This window comes from Ornithorhynchus anatinus, chromosome 1 (assembly GCF_004115215.2).
Source record: "Ornithorhynchus anatinus isolate Pmale09 chromosome 1, mOrnAna1.pri.v4, whole genome shotgun sequence".
NCBI classification, from domain to species: Eukaryota; Metazoa; Chordata; class Mammalia; order Monotremata; family Ornithorhynchidae; genus Ornithorhynchus; species Ornithorhynchus anatinus.
The window spans coordinates 61,866,471-61,883,531 of NC_041728.1; the positions used below are offsets into that span (position 1 = coordinate 61,866,471).

General features: G+C 45.9%; 1 protein-coding gene across 6 annotated transcripts in view; it reads left to right on the plus strand.

The window, feature by feature from the left end:
• The first annotated feature begins 6,434 nt into the window (after positions 1-6,434).
• WDR20 (WD repeat domain 20) overlaps positions 6,435-17,061 on the plus strand; it is a 92,258-nt gene continuing 81,631 nt past the window's right edge. For 5 of the 6 annotated variants that reach the window (XR_003759756.2, XR_005660009.1, XM_029065120.2 and 2 more), the window contains exon 1: positions 6,435-6,733. Coding sequence is in view for 4 of the 6 variants with exons in the window: in XM_029065120.2 (XP_028920953.1) it covers positions 6,485-6,733 (249 nt within the window). In the remaining 2 variants the exon portion in view is untranslated. Of the gene's footprint in view, positions 6,734-8,550; positions 8,780-17,061 lie in introns of those variants that run through there. The other variant, XM_029065131.2, reaches the window with a different exon arrangement.

A 17,061-nucleotide genomic window follows, 5' to 3' on the forward strand; every position in this document is an offset into this window, starting at 1 on the left:
GCAGGGCTGTGAATGAGAAAAACAGATTAAGGAATAGGCTCTTCCTCTGCCTCCCACCCCCTTAATTGTGGTATTTGTTAAGCGCTTACTGTGTACCAGTGGAAAGAGCCCGGGATTGGGAGTCAGAGGTCATGGGTTCGAATTCCAACTCTGCCACTTGTCAGCTGTGTGACTGTGGGCAGGTCACTTAACTTCTCTGTGCCTCAGTTACCTCATCTGTAAAATGGGGATTAACTGTGAGCCTCACTTGGGACAAGCTGATTACCCTGTATCCACCTCAGTGCTTAGAACAGTGCTCTGCACACAGTAAGTGCTTAAATACCAACATTATTATTATTATTACCAGGCACTGTACTAAATGCTGGGGTGGATACAAGCGAATTGGGTTGGACGCAGTCCCTGTCCCACTGGGGGCTCACAGTCTTAATACCTATTTGACAGATGAGGTTACTGAGGCACGGAGAAGTTGTGACTTGTGCAAAGTCACAGAGCAGACAAATGACATAGCCAGGATTAGAACCCAGGTCCTTCTGTCTCCCAGGCCCATGCTCTATCCACTAAGCCATGCTGCTTCTCCCCTACTTACTGTGGGAGTCCCTCAAGACTCAGTTTTATTCTCCATTTACATCCACTCCCTTGTAGAACCCATGGCTTCAACTACCATCTCTATGCTGATGATTTCTAAATCTACTAATATGGCCCTGACCTCTCTCCTCTTCAGTGTCATATCCTCCTGCCTCAGGACACCCCTATTTGGATGTCCCACTGACACCTCAAATGTAACATGTCCAAAACAGAATTCCCTCTACTCTGTGAGCTCCATGTGGACAGGAATGTGTCTGTTGTTATATTGTACTCTCTGAAGCGCTTAATACAGTCTTTGCACACAGTAATCACTCAGTAAATACGATTGAATGAACAAACTCCTTATCTTCCCACCCAAACCCCTCCCTGTAACTTTCCCATCACTGTAGACAGCACCACTAACCTTTCTGTCTCACAAGCCCATAACGTTGGCATTATCTTTGATTCATCGGTCTCATTCAACCCACATATTTGACCTGTCACCAAATCCTATCTGTTCAACCTTTACAACATCCCTAAAATCCATCCTTTCCCCCCCATACAAACTGTTATCATGTTATTCCAAGCACTCATCCTGGAGCATAGCATAGTGGATAGAGCACGGGCCTGGGAGTCAGAAGGTAATGGGTTCTAATCCCAGGTCCACCACTTGTCTGCTGTGTGACCTTGGGCAAGTCACTTCACTTCTCTGTGCCTTAGTTACCTCGCCTGTAAAATGGGGATTGAGACTGTGAGCCCCACATGGGGCAGGGACTGTGTCCAACTTGATTTGCTTGTATCCACTCCATAGCTTAGTACAGTGCCTGGCACATAGCGAGCGCTTAACGAATACCATTAAAAAAAAAGAAGGACAAAAGGCAGGTGCAGATTAGAGCCCAGGTCCTCTGACTCCCAAGTCCTAGATAACACAGCTTTTTATCTGCATTTCTCCCCATTAGATTATTATTATTGTAAATTCTTCATGCGTAGGGAATCACATTATAGCAAGGCCTAGTGGAAAGACTACCACTTATTACAGTGCTTGGCATATAGTAAATGCTTAACAAGTACCATTAAAAATTAAATGGTTTAAGTTTAGCCATTGAATCAAATTGAGTCCCCATTCCCATTGGATTTATATGTATATACACACACATGCATGCAAATCCTTATACTCTTTTACTTCCCCTGTTAATTTCTACTCTTCCGCTAGATTGTAAGGGTCTCGATGACAAAGTTGGTGTCTGCCAACTTTATTGTACTTTCCCAAGTGCTTAGTTCAATGCTCTGCACAGAGTAAGTGCTCAACAAATACCACTGATTTCTACTGTGTACATTCCCAAGTGCTTAACAGGGAATGTGTCCATTATATAATTATATTGCACTCTCCCAAGCTCTTAGAATAGTGCTCTGCATACAGTAGGTGCTCAATAAATGATTGGCTGACTGACAGAATACATAAATACAAACACTGTGTTTGATACATAATAGGCACTCAATAAATGCTGTTGATGATTGATTTTTAACATCAGAATTTTGCCTAAATGAATTTATTAATAGTATTTGTAATCTGGAAAAAGTTACTTTTTCATTTTTTAATGGTATTTGTTAAGTGCTTACTATGTGCAAGGCACTGTTACTTATTTTGTTGAATGCAATTAGGCGGTATAGGTTTGAAATTATATAACAATAAGATTTAGAATTTTTTTTGAACTTATCCTAAGCTCCTGGGTGAATATTTAGGTGCGCATAGATACAGAAAGCTGACTGATCTGAACCTCAATTACTTGAGCACTTGGTTATGCAAATTGAGTCCAGCTTAGATTTACAGTGATTGGGAAGGGATGGTTATTTGAAAAATGATGCTCTACAAACCCCAACACTATAAGTAATTGCTTTGCACAGGTTATTAGTCTTGAGACTTCAGAGGTGGTATTAGGTCTAAGGTTTGTCTGTTCATGTTGGAAGACACCATCATCAATTCAACTGTTATACTGTCCTCTCCCAAGGGCTTAGTACAGTGCTCTGTACACAGTAACCTCTCAATAAATGATCGGTTGAATTCAGATAATCAAAAAGTAGGTAAGCACCTATCCAAGATTTTTATCAAAATCTTCAGTGAACTGAATGAGCCTTGGTACCGACTTGTTGATTATTATTTTTCCATTGCATTTCTACACAGATCTAGTGATCCATATTTAAATTTATAAATTTCCATTAATGTCCATATATGATGCTACTGTTTGAAGGTGGGGCTGAAATGACTGATGCACAACTGACAGTTCATTCCAGATTTCTGTTTACATAATTTATGTAAACAAAACAAATCTTTGGAAGAAACAGAGCAAATGAGCTGTTGCATTTGCGACTTTCAGCGCCCAGTTCTGTCTTTGATTCTGCCTCAATTTTTTGAAGTCTTGTTTCCCATCCCTGATTACCACCTATTTGTCTGCTCTGCCTGCACCTGCTCTCTTTCTATCTCTCTCTGTAAAACACACAAAGTCACACACTCTTGTACTGTGTATGAGTTAATACTGTGGCTGAATCTAAACAGCAGGATGAAAGGCACGCCCAAGCCCAGCCTCACCAGACATCTTCTCCAAATTTCTTCTCCAAAAATTCACTGGATAGTGAGAGAGCATGGACATAAGGACAGGCAAGAGACTGAAGTCGGCAAAGAGGGAAAGAGAACAAGATGGGTAAATAGGTAGATAGATGGTAGATAGATATCACCATCTCTAGAATGTGACCTCATTGTGGGCAAGGGTATTGTTATATTGTACTCTCTCAAGCGCTTAGTACAGCGCTTTGCACACAATAAGTGGTCAATAAATATGGATGAATGAATGGATAGAAGGATGTGTCTGTTTATTGTTGCATTGTACTCTCCCAAGTGCTTAATTCAGTGCTTTGCACACAATAAGAGGCCAATAAATACGATTGAATAAATGAATGGAGATAGGGAGACAGAGACACCGTGAAAAAGAGATAGGGAGAGAGAAACAGAGAAAGGTATAGGGAGAGAAACAACGATGGAAAACACATACAGAAAGGAGACAGAGATAGATATAGAGAGATGGGAGAGACAAAGACTGATAGAGAGACAGGAGACAGAAATAGATATACATAGAGAGAGGAGAGAGACAGAGATAAACATAGAGGGAGATGGGAGAGACAGAGATAGATATACATAGAGAGAGATGGGAGAGACAGAGAGAGATATACATGAGAGAGGTGGGAGAGACATAAACATAGAGAGAGAAACTGGAGACAGTCAGAGATAGATATACATAGAGAGAAACTGGAGGGAGACAGAAATAGATATACATAGAGACGGGAGAGAGACAGAGATTGACAGAGAGACAGGAGAGACAGAGATATATATAGAGAGAGGAGACAGAGATAAATAGAGAGAGAGAGATGGGAGAGACAGAGATAGATATACATGGAGAGAGACATAGATAAACATAGGGAAACTGGAGAGAGTCAGAGATAGATATACATAGAGAGTGGAATGAGACAGAAATAGACGTATATAGAGATGGGAGAGAGATGGAGATAAACAGAGAGACTGGAAGAAACAGATAAAGAGTGAGACTGGAGAGAGCCAGGGACAGATATATACAGAGACAGCAGAGAGACATAGATAGAGAGAGAGAGAAACTGGAGACAGAGATAGATATAGAAAGAGACTGGAGGGAGACAGAGATAGATATATAGAGAGACTGGAGGGAGAGAGATAGAGAGAAAGAGATTGGAGGGAGACAGAGACAGATAGAGAGAGACTGGAGGGAGACAGAGAGAGAGAGACTGGAGGGAGACAGAGATAGAAAGACTGGAGGGAGACAGAGATATAGAGAGACTACAAGGAGACAGAGATAGAGAGAGAGACTGGAGGGAGACAGAGATAGAGAGAGTGGAGGGAGACAGAGATAGATATATAGAGAGAGACTGGAGGGAGACAGAGCTAGATAGACTGGAGGGGGAGAGAGAGATATACAGGGAGAGAGACTGGAGGGAGACAGAGATAGATGGAGGGAGACAGAGATAGATAGAAAGATTGGAGGGAGACAAAGATAGATAGAGGGAGACAGAGATAGGCAGAGCTAGAGAGACTGGAGGGAGACAGAGATAGAGAGAGAGAGACTGGAGGGAGACAGAGATAGATAGAGACTGGAGGGAGACAGAGATAGATAGAGACTGGAGGGAGACAGAGATAGAGAGAGGGACTGGAGGGAGACAGAGACAGGTAGAGAGAGAGACTGGAGGGAGACAGAGATAGAGAGACTGGAGGGAGACAGAGATAGGTAGAAAGAGAGACTGGAGGGAGACAGAGATAGAGAGAGGGACTGGAGGGACACAGAGCCAGGTAGAGAGAGAGACTGGAGGGAGACAGAGATAGAGAGAGGGACTGGAGGGACACAGAGACAGGTAGAGAGAGAGACTGGAGGGAGACAGAGATAGAGAGACTGGAGGGAGACAGAGATGTAGAGAAGCAGCGTGGCGCAGTGGAAAGAGCACGGGCTTTGGAGTCAGGGCTCATGAGTTCGAATCCCAGCTCTGCCACTTGTCAGCTGTGTGACTGTGGGCAAGTCACTTCACTTCTCTGTGCCTCAGTTCCCTCATCTGTAAAATGGGGATGAAGACTGTGAGCCCCACGTGGGACAACCTGATTCCCCTGTGTCTCCCCCAGCGCTTAGAACGGTGCTCTGCACATAGTAAGCGCTTAACAAATACCAACATTATTATTATTATGTAGAAAGAGAGACTGGAGGGAGACAGAGAGAGATATAGGGAGAGAGACTGGAGGGAGACAGGGATCGAGAGAGGGAAACAGAGAGAGAGAGAGAAACAGACTGGAGGGAGTCAGAGAGAGACTGCACATAGTAAGCGCTTAACAAATACCAACATTATTATTATTATGTAGAAAGAGAGACTGGAGGGAGACAGAGAGAGATATAGGGAGAGAGACTGGAGGGAGACAGGGATCGAGAGAGGGAAACAGAGAGAGAGAGAGAAACAGACTGGAGGGAGTCAGAGAGAGACTGCACATAGTAAGCGCTTAACAAATACCAACATTATTATTATTATGTAGAAAGAGAGACTGGAGGGAGACAGAGAGAGATATAGGGAGAGAGACTGGAGGGAGACAGGGATCGAGAGAGGGAAAGAGAGAGAGAGAGAGAAACAGACTGGAGGGAGTCAGAGAGAGACTGCACATAGTAAGCGCTTAACAAATACCAACATTATTATTATTATGTAGAAAGAGAGACTGGAGGGAGACAGAGAGAGATATAGGGAGAGAGACTGGAGGGAGACAGGGATCGAGAGAGGGAAACAGAGAGAGAGAGAGAAACAGACTGGAGGGAGTCAGAGAGAGACTGCACATAGTAAGCGCTTAACAAATACCAACATTATTATTATTATGTAGAAAGAGAGACTGGAGGGAGACAGAGAGAGATATAGGGAGAGAGACTGGAGGGAGACAGGGATCGAGAGAGGGAAACAGAGAGAGAGAGAGAAACAGACTGGAGGGAGTCAGAGAGAGACTGGAGGGAGACAGAGATAAATAAGCAGAGGGGCAGAGACAGGAGGACGTAGAGAGAGCCGGAGAGAGCGGGACAAGCGCTGACGGTTTCCCCAGGCAGTGGGGAAAGAGGGAGAGGCCAGGCCCGCGGCCCCAGGCGGGCCGAGCTCCTCAGCCGGGGTGGGGGGTGGGGGGGGGGGAGGACGACGCCCCCCGGGCGTGGAGCAGGTAGGCGCCGGCGCCTGCGCAGAAGGGCCGTAAACAAGCCCTCCCCTTCCCCGGCCCCTGGTCGGCGGGGCCCGAGCGGCGCGGGGCGGGCGGAGGGCCGGGCAGTGCGCCTGCGCAGTGGGCGTGATCCGGGCACCGGGGGCAGGATGAACGCGGCTTTCCAAGATGGCGGCGGAGGGAGGAGGGAAGGAGATGAACGAGATCAAGACCCAGTTCACCACCCGGGAAGGTCTGTACAAGCTCCTGCCGCACTCGGAGTACAGCCGGCCCAACCGGGTGCCCTTCAACTCGCAGGGGTCCAACCCCGTGCGCGTCTCCTTCGTCAACCTCAACGACCAGTCCGGGAACGGCGACCGCCTCTGCTTCAATGTGGGCCGGGAGCTCTACTTCTACATCTACAAGGGGGTCCGCAAGGTACCGACCCGGGGAAGACGGCGGGGCGGGGGGCGTTAAGGGGGAGGGCGAGGGGGGCGGACGCCCATTTCACTTCTGGAGGCGCCGGGAAGTCCGGCGGGACCGACCCGGGGAGGCCCGAGGGGTGACTGTCAGGACTGTCCAGGGACTGCCCCGGCCCTCCGAGGGGTGGGACCCTCCTCCGGGCGTGAATAACAACAATAATAATGCGCTTGGCGAAGCCCTCGCTCCGGGGCCGAGCCCTGTTCTAAACGCTGGGCTGGCTAGAAGGTGATCGGGTGGGTCGCAGTCCCCGCCCCACATGGGGCTCACGCTCTTAATCCCCATTTTAAGGCATCGAGGAGGTCGGGCCCGGTGGGATCTTCCAGCAGGCGCAAGCCTGGAGGAATCGGTGTTTTAGGTATTGACGCGTTGGGAATGATTGTAATCGCCGTGTGTGTTAAGCGCTGAGTCTGTGCCCAGCGCTGGGGTGGATGCGAGGTAAGGGGGTGGGACACAGCCCCTGTCTCTCTTGGGGCTCACAGTCTTGATACTCAGTTTGCAGATGAGGGAACTGAAGCCCAGAGAATCATCATAATCATTGTGGTATTGGTTTAGCGCTTAGTCTGTGCCCAGCGCTGGGGTGGATGCGAGGTAAGGGGGTGGGACACAGCCCAGCCCTCTTGGGGCTCACAGTCTTGATACTCATTTTGCAGATGAGGGAACTGAAGCCTAGCTAATAATAATTGTGGTATTTGTTTAGCGCTTAGTATGTGCCCAGCGCTGGGGTGGATGCGAGGTAAAGGGGTGGGACACAGGCCTGTCCCTTATGGGGCTCACAGTCGTGGTACTCATTTTGCAGATGAGGGAACTGAGGCCCAGAGAACCATAATAATAATTGTGGTATTTGTTTAGCGCTTAGTATGTGCCCAGCGCTGAGGGGATGCGAGGTAAAGGGGTGGGACACAGTCCTGTCCCTCATGGGGCTCACAGTCGTGATACTCATTTTGCAGATGAGGGAACTGAAGCCCAACTAATAATAATTGTGGTATTTGTTTAGCGCTTAGTATGTGCCCAGCGCTGGGGTGGATGCGAGGTAAGGGAGTGGGACACAGTCCCTGTCTCTCATGGGCCTCAGTCTTGATACTCATTTTGCAGATGAGGGAACTGAAGCCCAGAGAATGATAATAATAATTGTGGTATTTGTTTAGCGCTTAGTATGTGCCCAGCGCTGGGGTGGATGCGAGGTAAGGGGGTGGGACACAGCCCCTGTCCCTCATGGGGCTCACAGTCTTGATACTCATTTTGCAGATGAGGGAACTGAAGCCGAAAGAATCATAATAATAATTGTGGTATGAGTTAACCCTTATTGTGTGCCAGGCACTGTACTAAGCGCTGGGATGGATACAAGCATACTGTGTTGGACACAATCCCTGTCCCCGTGGGGCTCCCAGTCTTAATCCCCGTTTGACAGCTGAGGGAACGGGGGCCCAGAGAAGTGAAGCGGCTTGGCCAAGGTCACACAGCAGGCCACGTGGCAGAGTCGGGATTAGAACCCCCGACCCCCAGGCCCGAGCCCTTTCCACTAGGCCACGCTGCTTTTAATTTCTTCTAGTACACTCGGGAGGCCCTCTGGCGCTGCGGACCCTCCCTCCCCCCCCCCCAAAAAAAGCAAGTCACGGAGGTGGGGGAGAGGGGTGTGAGCTCCAGATTGTAAATCCGGTGCACCTGCGTTGTGGTGCGCGGGGCACAGTGTTCCGCACATAGTAAGCGCGGGGCCGATCGGTTTGGGCGGGGCGCCTCCCTCCCCGGAGAGATGGCAGAAGATGGGCGCATCAATCCCGCCCCGTGGGCAACCCCTTCCCCGCAGCTGGGGAGCGACAGGGGTATCGTCTCGTCAACTGGTCGGGGATCGTGACATGGGTTAGTCCTGGGGCCGGCCTGGGGGGAAAGCGCTCCAACTACACCCAGGCCGACAGGTCCGACCCAAGGCTTTCACCCTGGGAAGGAGAGATGGCTTTAAAGCTGCTGCACAGTTCCCGGGAGGACCTCTCCCTTTCGTGGCAGGTGATTTTTTTTTTTATTATTATTATTATTTTAAATTGTATTTTATTTGGCTGCGGGACGAGGCGTCGGTCTGGTGAAAATGCTGCCTCCTCTGCGAAAGGCAAAGCTTCGGGTGGAGGTACAACCGCCGGCACAAACTGACCTTTTAGACTATCTTTGGGTGGCTGTTAGAGGGAGGAAGTAAATGGATTCCACTCATCCGACCGGAGGTAGAAGAAGAAAACGAGAGAAGCAAATTGTGCACCTTATGAGAAGTTAGCTCTTAATATAGGTCGGTTGACAGCATAGGACAAGACAAAAACGAGGAATCGGCATCCTAAAGGCGCTCTGAGTCTTATCCAGAGACGAGTGTTTTGGTTAAGGAGGGGTTAATAAATGTCCAGTTGATCGCGATATGAGCTGTCATTTGAAATGTTTTGGGGAGGGATTCAGATTTTCAGGTTTGGAGATTGGCAGGGGGGCGACATGTGGCTAGAAAATGTCGAGAGTCAAATACTTCATTCTTTTTCTTCAAGTAAGAGGTCAGGGGAAGAGGCCAGATTGTAGAACTAAGAAATCGTGGCCCCCGTCCCCTGATGTGTTTGGTGACCTTGGGCCGGTTTCTTGACTTCTTTCTGTCGTGACTTCAGGAAAAAGAGAAATCCTTTTCAATGCTTGCTTTGAGGTTATGGTGAGAATGTGTAGAGAAGAGTGCTTTGAGGGTTCTGATAAGCAGTTTAAATTTAAACAATAGTTCTGTGTATAATAGCAAACAGGAAACTGCCATCTTGACAGACGCTTAGACTTAGACTTAGACGTTTTCCCCGATGAAAATGAGTTTAAAGGTGTGCAGATTTACTCTGAAAGAAAAATGGAAGCCGTCTGGGGAAAAAAAAAATTAAGCTTGTGACTATTGGTAAAACCAGCCGTTGGTTTTTTAGGGCTCAACTTTTTCAAATTTTGAAACTTTATTTCTGAAGCTTCCTAATAGGTGCTGGTTTGCTTCATAAAACCGGTCCCTTGCCGAGAAGTGTCATTTCCATGGAAACTCTAAGGATGCCAGCCGTATTCATGAGCAGAGAGAGATCTCTAGAAACGGAATGGAAAATACATAAATTTAAATGCACCACACAGATATTTAGTATTTACAAAATCACTGGAGTTCCTGACCTGCATATTCATGTGTGATAGTGTTTCAGTCTTTTATGTTGCTCTCGTCCAGGTATGATTACCGGTTGTGCAGAACACTTTATATCTTTACGGTTGTCTTTTCTGTTGTAGCAGCAGTGCTGTACCCTGATTCTATTTTTCATCGAATGAGTTTGCAAATTTTCATCATCTGTATCCATTACTTCATATAATTTTATATGTGCTTATCTCAGCCTGTTCTCCCAATTCAGAGGAGAGTATAAAAAATGAGGAATCGGAAAAGGCCAAAACTTAGCTTTGAGGTTTTCAGGATTCTTTGAAAAAGGTAATTATACATGACTTTTAAAATGTATTTTTGCCCATTTTTGCCCTTTTTTTTAAAGAAAGCAAAAAGCTTTTCGTAATCGGGGGTGTACGTCAGTTTCTAGAGACTTATTCAATAGTTAGGTTTTGATTAATACAAATTCAGAAAAATTGCCAATTAAAACTTGGCAAAACTTCTGGAATACACAGAAAGTAAAACACTTGCACTGGTCACTGGGCTCATGAAAACTCTTTCGATTGTCTTCAGCGGCACACCTGTGATGGCACCAAAAAACTTACTTTGGGGAATGGAAGGATCAGGGATAGGGTAGGGATCCACCTATTGAAATCAGGCCGTTCAAGTGACCCTTAAAATATAAATGTCGTGGTGATTTGGAGCACACTTCCTAAACTTTGACTGTTTGTTCCCAAAAGTCAGTTTTGTAGGGTTTTTTTTCCAGCTGTGCTATAAAAACTGAAGAGTACAAATACCGCCTTATTTTTACCATTATTTGACAATGGTAAACTTCATTTGGTGAAATCCTATTGAAGTAATTATTTCAAAGCTGTAGTGAGGAAAATACTGTCTTGAGATGAGATTTGGTCAAGTTCTTATATGCCAAAAGTTCAGAATGCAGCTTTCATTTTTCTTTGACGCTTGTAGAATCCAGAGTGGTCATGTTCATTATTTTTGCCTCCAGTACTTGCATCCAAAACTGTGAATAAAGGTTTCAAACTCATCCATATTTTTTTTTCCCTTGAGGGGGAATAAAAAAGATCTTTGTTTTCTGAAGGATGAGGTTGTATAGGATAGCTGAAAGGAAACCTTGATAATGGCTTCAGCTGAAGATTTCATCCAGAAATATTTATTGTGTGGGGAATTAAATTGATTACATTAGCTAAAAGCAGAGCGATTTTTTTAAATGTGACATTTTTATCAGAGAGCATATCAAACTGTAGAGACCTATTTTTTTTACTTGTTAAGCACAAAATCCAATTCTAAATAATGTAGGCTGATTTCACTGAATAAGCCCCTGCATCTGCTGATGTCATATTAATCATATTAATCTCTTTTTTTTTTAACATTCATCATCCATGTCTTTTATTTCTAATTGTTGTTTTGCCCAGTAGGTCTCTTTTTTCCCAGAAATGTTCATCCTCAGATTTTGAATTGTTTTCTTAGTGGCATAATAAAATGTTAGGCACAATTTCCAAAGTGGCCTTAAACTTCACTCAATGATTCAAATCCTTTTGGTTTAAGATATATTTTTGGTTGGCAGTAAAATATAGAACAAATTATGATTTCCTTCAACTTCACTAGGAGTGAGTAAAATTTTGTAGAGAAAGTGAGTAATGGAAAATTCAGGCCAAGTAAGTGATATAGTGTTCCTCTGACCATCTAAACCATATTTCCTATTAGATCATACTACATTTTTTTTACCGGATTAATCAATGAACAGTGCTTTAACTTTGCTAACAATAGATTCTGAAACTACATGTATTTTAACTGTCATTAAAATCTAGTCCTATATAAAAAAATAAGGGGCTTAAACCTTGGAATTACTTAATTTCACCAAGATTGGGTGTTGGAAGATTTAAAATGTTACCAAGATTTTGGTAAATAGAAAAAGTTGACTCTGTGTATGCTCACATATATACTTAAAGAAGTTGCAGCTAATGGCGAAGTTCAGTTTTGGGTGTATGTGTTTGTATGTGTGGGTGTGTTTCTGAAAAGGCTAGTGCACAGTCTTGCCGCATCGTTTGCACACAGTCAATCAGTGGTATTTATTGAGCGCTTACTCTGTGCAATGCCTTGTACTGATCCCTTGAGAGGATATAGAACAAATTTGGTGGATACTATAAAGCACTTGTAGTAGGGGAGCCAGACAGTAAAATAAATTATAGATAGGGGAAATGACAGAGTATAAGGGTATGCTCATGGGAGCTGGGGTGAGATGAGTATCAAATTGAGCACTTACTGTATGCAGAGCACAGTGTAAAGCACTTGATATTAAGGTCCAAAGGAAGATGTGTGGGACTGGGGAGAGAACCAAATGCTTACAGGGTACCGACGGTGAGGGGTTAGTCAAGGAAGGCCTCTTGGAGGAGATGTGATTTTAGCTAGGCTTTGAAGGTCGGGAGAGGAGTGGTTTATCGGGTATGAAGGAGGAGGGAGTTTCAGGCTAGAGGGAGGACGTGAGCAAAGGGACGTTGGTGAGGCAGTCGAGGTGGAGCTTACACTGAGCAATGTGGTGTCAGAGGAGCCAGTGTGCTGGCTGGACTGCTGTGGGAGATTAGCAAGGGTAGGTAGGAAGAGGAGAACTGATTGAGTTTCTTGAAGCCAATAGTAAGGAGTTAGATGTGAAGTTGGATAGGCAGCCTTTGGACCAATAGGGAGGCATGGACTGAGTGGTTTTGTTTTGTTTTTTGTTTTAAAGAAAAATTATCCAGGCAGCAGAGTGAAATGTGGATTAGAGTGTGCAGAGACTGTAGTCGGGAGATCAGTGAGGAGGCTGATGCAGTAGTCAAGATGGGCTATGATAAGTGCTTGGGACAGCGTGGGAGTGGTTTGGATGAAGAGGAAGGGGCGAATTTTAAGAGATGTCTTGACCGAAGAACTGATGGGATTTGGTGACAATGAATATGCAGGTTGAATGAAAGATGAGTTGAGGTTGATGTCAAGGTGATGGGGAAGATGGTGGTGCCACCTACAGTGATGGGAAGGTTGTTGGGAGGAAAGGGTGTAGGTGGGAAAATGAGTCCTGTTTGGGACTTGTTAAGTTTGAGGTGTCAGTAAGTCATCCGAGGAAGCGGCAGGAGAAAATGTAGGGCTTGCAAACAAGGAGAGGTCAAGGTTGGAAGAGATCTGTGAGTCATCCGTGTAGTTGAAGCTGTGGGAGCAAAGGAACTCTCAAAGGGAATGGGCATAGATGGAGATTAGGAAGGGCACCCAGAACTGAGCCTTGAGGGACTCCCACTGTCCCACTGTGAGCGTGTGGGAGGCAGAGGAAAAGCCTTGCAAAAAAATGAGTGGCCAGAGAGATAGGTGAAGAACCGGTGTCAACGATGCCAGTGTTAGATAGGGAATCCAGGAGAAGGGGGTGGTCCACAGTATTGAGGGCAGCTGAGAGGTCGAGGGGGATTAGAATGGTGTAGAGGCTGTTTAATTTGGCAAGACCTTAGAGGGGCCAATTTCTGTGGAATGGAAGAGGTGGAAGCCAGATTGCAGGGAATCAGGGAGAGAATTGGAGAAGAGGCAGTGAATGTAAGTAATGTACTTTAGGAGTTTGGAGAAGAATGGTAGGTGGGAGGGTTTTTTCTTTTTAAAGAATAATATATTGGGCATATTTGAAAGCTGTTGGGATGGAACCATTGGAGAGTGAGCATTTGAAGATGGCAGCCTGGGAGGGAAGAAGGGCAAGTATTTTAATAAGTTGAGAAGGGTTGGGGTCCAAGGTGCAAGTGGAGGGGATAGATTTTAAGAGAAGACAGGAGATCTTATCTTGAGATACCACTCGGAAGGATAAAAGTGGTAGGTGGAGGGGAGATTTTGGGAGATTGTGACTGGTTTCAATTGTGAAATAGGTGGCAAGGTCATTAGGGGCAAGAGATGGGGAGAGGTAATAGAGTTTGAGAGTTAAAAGTTTGAAACAACTGGTTTAGGCAGTGGTCAGAGCTGATAAGGGTGAAGTACCGAGGGATGGGGTTAAGGGAGTTCAGCTCAAAAGAGAAGGTGGAGTTGAAGCTGTTGGTTTGTGCAGGGAGAGAAGGTAAATTGGGTAAGTTGGAGACCAAATGGGGCACGATGGCTTGGGATAATCAGAAGGGGTCAAGAGATCGGACGTTTCTGTTGGGGATCAGGACAGTTTTACAGGGAAGGAGTGTTTGGGAGAGAAGGAAGGAGAGGAGATTGTGATCAGAGAGAGAAATTTCAGAGTTGGTAGGTGAGCGTGTGTCCGAGTTGGTGATGGGTGAGGTGGGATGGAGCAGGAGTTTGAAAGAGTTGAGTGAGAGAAAGGGGACAGCAGGAAAGTTGTCAGGAGCATCCCCGTGGATGTTTGTCCCTGAGGATCAGTGCAGGGAAAGAGAAGGCGAGAAGGAATGAGAAAAAGGATCAAAATGGTTCAGAAATTTGGGGGCGGGGCCTGGTGGATGATAGTAAATAAAGGTGACCAGAAATTGGAGTGGGTGGTAGAGATGATAGCATAGGCTGCAAAGGAAGGGAAAGAGAGGGATGGGAGGAGAATGGGAACTATGAAAGGAGCATTGGAAAGTGAAGAAGACCAACTTCTCTCTCTTTACCTCAGTTTTGGGGAGTGGAAGAGGATGAGACCCAGTAGGGAGAGAGTGAGAGAGGATACAATATTATCTGGAGAGATCCAGGTTGCAGCGATAAGATCATTAATTGTGGAATTTAAGCACTTACTATGTGCCAAGCACTGTACAAAGCGCTTGGGTAAGATAACCAGGTCCCACATGAGGCTCACAGAGTATAAGTAGGAGGGAGGACAGCTATTGAATCCCTATTTTGCAGATGGGGGAACTGAGTCCCAGGCTCATTTAAGGCCACACAGCAGATAAATTGTGGAGACAGATTAGAAGCCAGGTCCTCTGACTCCCAGGCTTGTGCTCTTTCCACTAGGCCATGTTGCTTCCCTGAGATGGGGAGGAGGAGCAATGATTGGGTCAGAAGAGGTCAAGGAGAAATAATTTTGCCTATAATGGAGTGGGGGTTCCACAGGCCACACTTGGCTGTGATGATGGCATTGGAGGAGGAAGGATGGGACAGCAGGAGGGATGGGGAGGGTTGAATGGAGGTGAGCGGATGGCAGACCATATTTGCGGGGTTACGGGGAGGATGGCAGTGAGAAAAAGACCTTCTAGACTGTGAGCCCCTTCTAGACTGTGAACCCGTTGTTGGGTAGGGATTTTCTCTGTTGCCGAATTGTACTTTCCAAGTGCTTAGTACAGTGCTTTGCACACAGTAAGCGCTCAATAAATACGATTGAAAAGACAGGGATGGCATGTTTAGAGGGAGGGGTCTGATGGGACATGGTGAGGTCAGAAGGATTTAAGGCTTACAAGAGAGAATGTTTGGAGCAGTAACCTCTTAATCTGGTGTTTCTGGCTATTAATTGCAGGACTGAATTCAAGTTTTTAAAGTGAGTGGGAAAGAACACACACAAAAATGGATCCCTGTTGTGTTAATTGTATTTATTGATTGCTTACTGTGTGTGGACCACTGTACTAAGCGCTTGGGAGAGTACAATATAACAGATACATTCCCTGCCCACAGTGAGCTTACAGTTTAGAGGGGGAGACAGACATTGTTACAGTACACAAGTACTGTGGGGCTGTAGGGGGGAGTGGTGAATAAAGGGAGCGATTCAGGGTGACGTAGAAGAGAGTGGGAGAAAAGGGAAGGAGGGCTATAAAGGAAGGCCTCTTGGAGGAGTTATGCCTTCGATAAGGTTTTGAAGGTGGGGAGAGTAATTGTCTGACGTGTATGAAGGGGGTGGCGGCGGGGGGGGGGGTGGAGGGCGGGGACGGGCATTCCAGGCCAGAGACAGGATGTGTATGAGAGGTCGATGGCGACATAAAGATCGAGGTACATTGAGTAGGTTGACTTTAGAGGAGCAAAGTGTGCGGACTGGGTTGTAGCAATGATGTGTTGTTTGCAGCATTTGACACTGTTTTCCCTCTTGCCTCCTTGTCTCCTTCTTTTGGAAGTTTTTGCTTAAAAAGAGCCGCTCCTTTCATGACAGCAGTATGCCATGCCGGTCTGTCATGGCAGTCGATCGTAGTTTTCAGCTTCGATGCAGCATGGTCTGAGATTTGGTTTTACTGTATCCTCTGTCCTTGCTTCTGGTTTCCCAGTTTCAGGTCTCTATCTGGGAGTTGTTTGGGAATCCTGCAGTAGGTCCGTGTCATCACATGGCCCACTCTGTGCGACTGTTGAAGTGAGCGTAGCTTCACTGCCGGAAGACTGACTTAATACCCAAACTTCATTGTTTACGATTCTGCCTTGCCACTTGATGTTGTCTCTCACCCTCGAGTGATGCTGATGGAGCTGCTCAAGGAGTTGGGTATGTCACTTATGTGGGGGTCCAGATCTCTCAGCGGTAGAAGATGTCAGGCAGGATTACAGCTCTGTAGTCAGTCAGAAGGGTTTAAAGGTTACAAGAGAGAAAAGAAAAGGTTAGCCACTCTGAATTAGCTATTGGAGCATGGCAAGACTTCAAATACATTAAAGCTCTTGGGAGACTACCCGATAACACATTCCCTGCCCACAACAAACTTACAGTCTAGATTCTTCTAGAGCCTGATACCATGCTGCTGCCACCATTCCCTGTTTGAGAGCCTACCAAAGGATGGGCTGGTTATCTGGCTTTAATTTTTAAATGGTGTTTAAGTGCTTACTCTGTGGCAGGCACTGTACTAAACACCGGGGTTGGTACAAGTAAATCAGGTTGGACTCAGTCCCGGTTCCACAGAGGGCTCACAGTATCAGTCCCCATTTTGCAGGTGTGGTAACCGAGGTGTAGAGAAGTGAAGCGACATGGCCAAGGTCACATAGCAGCCAAGTGGTAGAGCTGGGATTAGAACCCAGTTCTTTCTGACTTCAAGGCCCAATCCCCTAGGTCATGCTGCTTTTCTACTAAATTGTCTGAGGTCGCATCATTGGCTAATATGCTGCCTAAAATGCAGACTTCTGTGAAAGTGTTTACCTCTATATTGCCAATATAATTTTTTAGTTATTTGGATGACTTCTCTGGTGCCGCACACTTTGTTTTTTTGTCAGTTCATAAGGCCTGGCCGATTTGGTGAACTGGTTTACAATCCTTTGGTTA